At 36.3% G+C, this 10251-nt stretch overlaps 2 protein-coding genes across 2 annotated transcripts in view; both read right to left on the bottom strand.

Moving 5' to 3' along the window:
* The window catches only part of LOC110875802, a 3420-nt gene extending 458 nt beyond the window's left edge, over nt 1-2962 (bottom strand). Inside the window, exons 1-3 of the mRNA XM_022124005.1 lie at nt 2352-2962; nt 1394-2289; nt 1-1278 (exon numbers count right to left, since the gene is read on the bottom strand). The exon at nt 1-1278 is cut by the window's left edge and continues 458 nt beyond it. Of these exons, the coding sequence (XP_021979697.1) occupies nt 1-1278; nt 1394-2289; nt 2352-2962 (2785 nt within the window). The remainder of the gene's footprint in view (nt 1279-1393; nt 2290-2351) is intronic.
* The window catches only part of LOC110875804 (replication protein A 70 kDa DNA-binding subunit B-like), a 10920-nt gene extending 5310 nt beyond the window's left edge, over nt 1-5610 (bottom strand). The window contains exons 1-2 of the mRNA XM_022124007.2: nt 5389-5610; nt 3434-3481 (exon numbers count right to left, since the gene is read on the bottom strand). The gene's annotated coding sequence lies outside the window, so the exon portion shown is untranslated. The remainder of the gene's footprint in view (nt 1-3433; nt 3482-5388) is intronic.
* Between the last annotated feature and the right edge of the window lie 4641 nt (nt 5611-10251).

Genomic DNA, 10251 nt, shown 5'->3' with positions numbered 1-10251 from the left:
GTTCAATCTCAAATAGGACGTGTTGTTGTAAATCTTCATCGCTTATGTTAGTAGGTTTAAAACCAGTAGCCCGTTCGATATTTAAGACAACGTCATCACTCATAGCACGCCAATGGTCTCTCCATAGTGATAAGGGATTTGATATCTCACAAAATAATAACATGTGTGTAAAGAGAGACCGTAGTTCCTTTGAAGTTACCCAAACGGATGCTTCCGTGAATGCATATGTCCATTCGTCATCATTATCAAGTAGGCCGAGTTTCTCGCATGCGTTCCTGTATGTTGGGAAAATTTCCGTACCAACGGTGCGTATGTCCGAAAAATTTCGGCATCCAGTTTGATGGCCTAGCAGCATACGTAAGTAGAAAGTCTCGCCACAAGACGGATGGACGTATATGAGTCTTCCTATAGCTGGCGTTCTATTTGTGGCCCTACGTATCCAACATCTTCCTGAAGTGTCCCACCTGTATTCTGAAACATAGTCAACGTAACGAAGATGTCGGCCTTTATCGTCTAATATGTTGTTGTGTAGCCATTCTGTTAAGGTCGTCTTTTTTGCTATAGGATTGTCCACAACGTTTTGTAATTGCTGTGAATCGCGGAAACTGATGTTCTGCATATTCTCTAAATGCACAGCCAATACTTGAACGGCAGGATTTCTACTGTGAATAGGGAAATCAAATATCCTCCATGCGGCCTCATGTGGACATATGAAACGACCGTCAACGAAATTTTTAATTTCATCAAATGAAGACGAAGATGTATGGTTAGGCGCATCAGGAACATTTGATGTTTTTGTAACTGTAAAACGAATGCGGTCGGCGCCTTTTGATATGTACTTAAATAGATACTTGATAACCATATTCCAACCACAATATTCGACATTAATATGCGCATCAAATCGAAGCAGCAAGTCTTTGTTGTAAGGAACAACAAATGAGTTATCCAAAGTGACGCCATTCTTAATGACGAAGAAACCATCCGCCTTTCTTTTGTAATGAGCATAACCTTCGTTGTCGAATCTTGTGGCGGATTCATAATTTTTTGGAAAATTCTTTGAGCAGGTGCCGTCAATCATGCAAGGAGCATTTGGTTTAGGTAATCCGCAGGGTCCATGTAACATGAATTCGGTGACAATTTTGTGAAGAACTGGCTCTACCGTCGGGTTCGGAATCTCAGCGGAGATGTAACTATCAATGTCATCTGGACTTTGTATTTTGTTACATGGCTTGACCCACAAAAGAGTATGACAATGAGGTAGCCCTCTTTTTTGGAATTCTATAGTATATAAATCTAGAAATAAGAATTAAACAAATGACAAAGGTTAAAAGGAAAGATCAAAATTGGTGATGAGAATCGAAGAAAGCGCAAGGAAAATAAGACATGCAATCACCTGCCACAACCTCACCAAAAGGGGCACCAGAGCGTAAATAGCCCATGAAAGCGTCAACTTTCACCCGGAAAATTCTAGCGATAATGTCCGGGCGGTCTTGCACTTTTACGTGTGGCGTTTCGGCTAAATATCGTTTAAGCTCCGGCCATTTTACGTTGCAGGTAAACGTTATGAAATATTGGGGATTTCCATGTACACGGCAAATTGCTAATGCATCTTGATAATGTTTGTACATGTACCTCGGGCCACCAGTGAAAGATGAAGGTAAAACGGTCCACTTACCAATGTCATGACAATTTGTATCACCTCGTATCAGCGCGTCATGAATGCCTTGCAAGTACTCAGTTCTAAAAAGATCTTGATGCGATTGTATGTATTCTAATCTATTTTGTTCGATACAAATATACGCATCTACTAAATATTGCTGAAACAAACGTCCACCCCTAAGCAAATGAGTATATAAACTAAAGCGATCATGAAGATGATAGCTATACAACATGTTCATAGTAAGTTGCTTTGGACGTGACGAAGCATCATCCGCTAACCGAAGCTCCGGAGTCCACCCTTGTTCTCCGAAAACAAACAACAATGGATACTGCAACGCCATATATAGAGAGTGCAACTTACTAACACGTTGGGGGACGTCATCTTTCGAACGAATAATTATATCAAAATTAGATGCTCTTACTTGATCTTCATATACAATAGCACCAATCGAGCCAATTGATGGGGTATCGTACGACTTTTCGTTTACATTGCTGTATAAACGAATAGCAAAATCAGGAACATCTGCCGAAAGAGAAAGATCTCGAGCAGTACGAAAAAGTCTCACCACCTTGTTAGTGGAATCTAACGTTTGTAGTAGAAGTGCAACAATATCCGCATCTAAGACGATGCTCCATGTTCACCAAACACATGAAGTCTATTAGAAAGTTCATTCTCGGTATCGTATATGTACATTTGCAAAAATCGAGGGCGTTTGCCAGAAGGGGGGCAAATAGATCCAATACCGTGACATATCTGACCGCTGACTTTGAAAACATAAGGCCCAGAGGTTAAATTTATAGAGTCATCAGTAGTCGCGCCAAAAGAAGTCATCGCAAACATGGAATTATAAGCACGAATATTATCTAAGAAATCATGTCTTTCGAAAAGGTGCTTTATGTTGTCAGGAGGTTCGCGTGGATGTTGTAATTTAACTCGACCACCCTTACAACATTGGTTGTACCGTGGACGTCGACTAAGAGGTGAAGCTTTAAGGCGTTCATCATACCAAAAACGCGCATTACAATACTCGCATACCTCACTACAGTTGCCAATATCTAAATACATGGGCGAAATGGACGACCCTTCAGACAAAGGTGGTTGGCGAGAAGTTGATGAAGATGACGTTTGAACATGAGATACTTCAGTTCGAGCATTCTTAGCTAAAATTGCTCTACGTCTAGCTGACAAATTCTGTGAGCTATCAGAATTATCACTCTGAGGCAAAGGAAATGAAATAGACTGCTCACTACTTACCGCAGCACGTCGTCTCTTATTTTGGCGACCCTTTAGTTGGTTTTCCATCCAATATGTGTCGATTTAAGGATCACAACAAAATACGAACGATGTAAACCTATAACGAAGGAATCCTAAATAGCCTAAAGAAAAATAGGTACCCCAAGATAGGAAAAAAACACATATGTATAGTATCAGACCTGGACATATTTATTATAATTCACTAAAAAAGTAACTTAGTAGTATTACCAATTTAATATGTCATGAACTTTTAAACTAAGATTGGAAAATATAGGAAAACATGACATAAAAATCTGGATATAAACTTTTTGGTCCTTAAGTGCATATTAGGTAGAAATTGACCCAACTGAACAGAGCTATGTTGATCTCTCTTAGACTGTGTATTTAAATAAAAATAATTTACCAAACAACCACACAACCTGGACTTATATATAAAATCTCGTGCCTTCTTTTTAATCCAAAATGAACCATACTACCATAATGCATATTTGTATGAGTAAGGTGAAAAAAGATAAGTACCTTGGCAATCACTTCTTTACTACCAATCACTTTACAAGACAATGATCCCTGCATATGATTACCGTTCACTGATTATAATAGTTGCTAAACGTATAAATATATCAGAACAATGGGGAAAAAGGTAGCTTAATGGTCTACATTCGGGATGAGCTCGGTACCGGTACCGGAAATCCCTAAAAACGGGTACCGGTACCGGTACCGAAACGGTACCCGAGCCATTATTTTATAGCAAATTGGATTTTAATAATCCCATTTTTTTCGCAGTTGGTTACTAATAATCCCAACTGAGAATTCTTACGACCAGTCCCAAGTTTCTAGCTTATTTTTTTAATGGACACCTGGTAAACAAAATGTAACTCAGTAGTTTTTTGCTAATGTGGATAGTTTTACGCTGACATTGATGATGATGTGGATATTTTTTATTTTTTTGCTGATCTGGACACAGAATATAATTTTTTTCCACCTGATATGTCAACGTCAGCAAAAAAAAACTAACTGGGTTAAGTTTTTTTAACGGATGTTCATTGAAAAAAATTGCTAGAAAGTTGGGACAAATGGTAAGAATATTCTAAGTTTGAATTATTTTTGGCCAACTAAGAAAATGAGGGATTATTTTAATCCAATTTGTGGTATTTTAAATATAACAATCTGGTTCGTGTCAAAGAAGGTTTGACCAAAATGGTTCACCTGAGAGTTGAAATGAGTAGTTTTAGGGAAAAAATCAAAATGGTTCACTGTTATATTGCTTATATGGCGGCTAGTGTGGGAGGACATAGTGTATGATTTATTAGGGACCTGTAACTTTAGCCAGCAAGAGCACATGGTGGTAGCTTCTTGTTATAGTGAATTAATTCAACAATAAAGGAAATACAAAACAAAAACATGTCTTTGTGAAAGCTAAATGCCTCAAAGGCCATTAAATGTTAAGAACCACAATTGAACATAAGGGCTTTTGTAAAATGCTGAACGTAACACTTCTAATGCAAACAAAAGATAACCATATATATATTATACTACAATAGAAGAACATAAGACTTTATTTTGTATTAGTTAAATGCTCAATTATTTATATAAATTACAAAACAGTTGAATGAATTAGGTGTATACAATAAGCCCCACGAGGTCAATTCTTTCCCCCACATAAGAATCCCAGGCACAAGCATTACATCACAATACACACAGATTATCTACAACACGAATCTGACATTAGGCGTTAATATGAGGACGTAAGTAGAATTTTACACCAGAAAACAATATACAAGCTAGCCTTACAGCACACTACACATAGATTATGTACAAAACGAACACTAGAAAACAAAATACAAGCAGTACATCACAATACGCATAGGTTATGTACAATACGGATCTGATAATTTCACTACGCAAGTAGAATTTGACAGTAAAAAAGAACATAGAAGCATTATTATATCACAAATCAAAATATTGTTGCGATCTGTTCTACCAAAAAAAAACTCAACTGTAATCACACATCAATCTAAATCGCAAAGCAAAAAATAACACACAGTGCACCTATATCCCCTCTTTTTTTATCATGAAGATTTGCAAAAAAAAACTATCTAAACTCAACATAAAACAACTACAAGACAAACACATGTCACCCAAGATCTAGACGACATAAAACTTTAAAACAATTATAAAATATTCACCTCCAATGAAGCCACAGGTACCAAATCCCAATATCACAGTTCTAATTAGAAAAATCTAGCAGCAGAAACCCTAATTATGAATTGGGCAATAAGGATAAAAAAGATTAAATCACAATTTTAAATGCATAATAGGCCTGTAAACAAATGAAACCCAACACGAACACAGGAAATTAAATTACGGATCTTATTGTTCATGTTCGTTTGCTAACATTTTAAACGAACAATTAATAGACATAGAAGAACAAACATAAATGCAATTTCAGAAAAGAAAATATGAATGCAAATCACCTGAAGAAGATGCCTATTCCATTCCAACCCTTGAAAGCTATGAAGAGCAACAATTGATACTGAATAATGAATATAAAGTGGGAAACCTAAGTCTAAACCCTAGCAATTAGGGGTGAAAACGTGTTAAACACAAATGAAACTCCTTAACACATGGAATAGCATAACTTCAGATGAGTGTCAAGATGGTTTATTTCATGAAGTATAATCTCTGAACACGTGGAGAAGAATGACCTTTGATGAGTGTCTCTCATCAAAGTGTCAAGATTTTAAAAGTTAATAAACTTTTGTGGCAAATATAAAAGACTCAAAAGTATAGAGGAGGAATACAATAAACTCAAGTATACACTATGTTTGCCACTTCAAATTGTAATGATATATAATGACTAAAAAGTTAAAAATGTATAGTAAAAAGTTGTTTCTGAGGCACTTACATGGATTGTATAATACAATTTCAACGTAGTTTTGTTTTAGATTTTGATTCATCATTATTAATTTAATAAACAGCTATAGATTCCATATAAAAATATCAAACACTACTAGAAAATTGTCACCCTAACCCCAAAATTTTTACTGGAAATTCCTAGATAATTTCCAACAAAAATATTTTTTTTTTCTAAAAAACGGTTGGAGTTTCATAACTTATTCTGAAGAAAACAATCATTGCAAAACGGCCGGAAGTCTTCTTTGAATTTCCAATGAAAGTTTGTTTTATAGGGTTTTTGGTCCTTTTGTCGGAATATTCGACCAGTTTTTTCCGACATTTTTAGGAAAAGTTAGTTGTTTTCTATTAGTGAAGTGTTAGAAATAGTTTGTAATATGGGGGGTTAGATTGTAATAATGTGATAGTTAACGGGGTTAGTTGTCTAATTGTAATAACTGTAACAGTGGTTAGTTGAGGTACTTGTTAGTTACTATAACTACCAGGTTGGTTAATGAGATCGACAGCTGTGAATTGAACCATCTTCTTCTCTCTTGTGATACTTCTTAATTTGTAGCTAACAAATTGGTATCAGAGCTACCGATTCTCGGTAATTCTGTGTATCAATTCGAATAAGAACAACACAATGAAACGGTCGATTCATTTCAATCTCGAAATTGATCATTATTCGATCGATTTCTAATTCCGATCAGTACAAATAACGATTGTATAGTCAATCAAAGTTGAAATGTCTACGCATAATAAAACAATAGAACAAAAGTTGTAAGAGCATGATGCAACTTTAGTTCGTTTGGAGTCAGTAGCCACTAAGAATGCTGAGAATTTAGCATCTATGAAGATTCAAATGGAAAATCAAATGAATGCAATCATTCCAAGTATTCAGGCTTTGAGCAATAACCAAGGTCAGCAAACGCAACAAGTTGTTGCTCCTGGTAATTCACAACTTCCTTATCATAACAACAACAATAGGCTTAGAAAAAAGGAATTCCCAAAATTCAATGGTGAGAATATTGAAGGGTGGATATGCAGGGTAGAACATTTCTTTGATATTGATGCTATTCCTGAGAATCTTAAGGTAAACTTTGTAATAGTTCATCTGGAAGATATAGCTTTACTTTGGCATTAATCGTTTGTTAAATCAAGGGGGTAATATTGAGGGAATGTTGTGGAATGACTATAAGGGTTTTATTCTTGGAAGATTTGGGTTGGATCTTAATCAGTATGCAATGGGGCTCTAGTTGATTTGAGACAAACTGGTTCTTTGAGTGATTGTTGCAAAGAGTTCGATTTAGCTTTGACTAGGGTCAATATTTGTGATGAGTATGCAGTGAGTCTGTTTTTAAGGGCTATTAAACCTGAGATTGGTAATCCTGTGAAGTTGATTAGGCCAAGAAATCTACCTGAAGCACATATGTTGGCTAGGATCCAAGAGGATAACAATACTTCATATGCTTACCGTGGCAAAGCTTTCAAATCCTCATGTTCCTTTAATACCAAAACTAATGATTACACTAATAAAAATGTGGTGGTTCTAATATTCCTCTGTTACATGGACCAATTCCTAAGCATAAACCCTTTATTCCATAATTTCTTATGTTTTACAATCTGATCCGAACCTCTTTGACATCAGAATAATTACATTTCTGTTTACCCATTCAGGGTAACTTCAGTGTTCCAAACTTCATCAAACTCAGCTCTTGGTTTTCGTATAAACCCTACGTAAAACTGTGAGTATACTCGATCCCATTTTCATTTTAATCACTTTGGGTGCAATATGAACATCATACAAAAGCACACAGCACTATGATACTTGCTTATTCAAATCACACTCTATCCACGTTTAAACATGAAAACATGTTATAGTTGTTAATCTTATATGCTTTGTGTACATTGTGTCTATATACTCATTAACTTTGCAAGCCTACCTTAGCAATTATAGCACTATAAGATTAACGCCCCCCCCCCCCCCCCCCCCCGGCGTATTCTTAAAGTATTGTTAAGTAAAACACATTACACCCTCTTCGTCTCGACGATGTTGGGTAATCACGATTGCGTTGAAACATTGGTTTCACATATAGCTTACATCCATTCAGCATACTAGTAACTTGTATACATTTATCAGGTTGGATATGAGCACAGTTAAAACATTTTCATTATTATGCTATGTATTCAAACTGTTGGGAATCAGTGTATCAAAATATTAGCGGAAGCGATTTATATAATTTAACAAAAGCCGATTATATAAATTTGATTTATTAATCCGATTAATTAATATTCCCAATCAGGATCAAGGTTATACGCGTATAAACAAATAAAAGGAATAAACAACCATAGAGGGTTTTAGTAATCAACCTTTGATGACTACACCGGAATTGTAACACGCGGGTTACAATGAATCCTCGCTAGTAGGAAGTTCACAACCAAGCACAAGATACCCTAGAGTAGAACCGACCAAGATGGAGGCGGCGGCGATGCTTGGTCGACGGCAAGAGGATGGCGGCCAAGCTTAGGAGGGTGGCTAGGGTTTTGTGTTTTATAAAAGTGTGTCTAGGGTTTCCACCTTAAACATCCTTTTATAAAACTCAATCTTACATTAAGGCCCTTTAAGATTATACAATTATAATCCTCTTAATAATCTAATTAATATTAAGTCCCTCGGGTTTAAACTATTATTATTTCACAAATAATAATCTACCTACTCGTGAACATATACGATTCGTGTACCAACGTGTAACTCTTCGGATCGTACCGAGTTAGTTACGTTGACTTTAATTAAGGTCGGACATACATATATCCAACAATCTCCCACTTGGACGATTTTAATTAAACGAGTCAACGTGTGCAGAGTTGGACGCCTAGCTGCATCGCACTACTCTTAACACGGCATGACACTTTACAGTCGTCAACTAGTTCTTTGCGTTCAAGTAACACTTTACTTAACCAAATACTATAGCCCTGATAATTCTATCAATAAGTCCCTTCTGTATAGAACATTCGTTGATCATAAGACATGGATCATTCATTCTTATATAGTGATCAACCATTCTCTATTCTCGTCTTTAATTCAAAATGGTCTAACGAACTACTTTTAGTCTGAGCGTGGCCACGTGTTTATTCCAGTTTGAGTTAACGAGGGCGCCAGAATGTCTAAACTTCTAATCCTATAGAAGTACAGAATTCCATCAGCATCATACAACTCCCACTTGACCTTGGTTTCCTCCCAACACTACCCGGATTACTACCCATGTTTCAGGACAGTGTTAGATAATATCAAAGATTGTCCTTGATCAATGTAGTTTAATATGTGCCTAAGGAAAAAGGACAGATTGAACATATCAATATCAAAACATCTCATGACTTAGATCCATGGAGATCGTTTTGAAGCGAGTTACATCCAATATCATTCCCTAGTGATATCTGTGAATTTTAATTCTCAAACTCTTGAGTTATTCATCTCATGAATACAATCATCTCAATTCACAATAGTCTTACATTCAAATTCATTCCCATGTAATTTGATCGACTACGGATATTTTAGAATACGCTTATTCAAGGATATAAACATACAAAAACGAACACAGTTACAAAATAATTAAACTTGCATTTAACTAATAAATCAAATAACTATTTTAATGTAACTGTTTTAGTTCAAAATTAAAACACCAATACTAACTATAGATCATGCCCACTGTCTAGCAAATCTAAGCCCTATATTTCCAGCATGCTCCTCCTGTTTAGCTTGAGGTAGAGGCTTAGTAAAGGGGTCAGCCAGATTTAGATCCGTATGAACTTTGCTTATTACCATGTCTCCACGCTCTATTATCTCTCTAATATAGTGGAATTTTCTGAGTATATGCCTTATGGTTTGATGTGACCTTGGTTCCTTTGCAAGAGCAATGGCACCAGAATTGTCACACAGCATCTCGATTGGTTTCTTTATGCTAGGCACAACGTCGAGATCAGTAATGAACTTCTTCATCCAGGCAGCCTCCTTAGCAGCATCCAATGCAGCATTGTATTCTGATTAACAGGTGGATTGAGCAACCACACTTTGCTTCGAGCTCTTCCAAGTAACAGCCCCACCATTCAGAATGAAAACATATCTCGTTTGTGATCTTGAATCGTCACGATCAGTCTGGAAACTTGCATCAGTATAACACTTAATTGACAGCTTCTCATCCAGTCCTCCATATATTAAGAACATCTCCTCAGTCCTTCTTAAGTACTTAAGAATGTTCTTCACTGCAGCCTAGTGACTCTCTCCTGGATTCTGTTGATATCTACTCGTCATGCTAAGAGCATACGAGACATCAGGTCTAGTACATAACATGGCGTGCATGATGGAACCGATAGCAGAAGCATATGGAACTCTTTCCATTTTCTTCTTTTCCTCTTCGGTCTTAGCACACTACTCACCATTAAGA

Source organism: Helianthus annuus, chromosome 9 (genome assembly GCF_002127325.2).
Source record: "Helianthus annuus cultivar XRQ/B chromosome 9, HanXRQr2.0-SUNRISE, whole genome shotgun sequence".
Taxonomy (NCBI): domain Eukaryota; kingdom Viridiplantae; phylum Streptophyta; class Magnoliopsida; order Asterales; family Asteraceae; genus Helianthus; species Helianthus annuus.
Note: the sequence above shows the minus strand (reverse complement) of the source record. Positions and strands in the feature narration are given on the sequence as shown.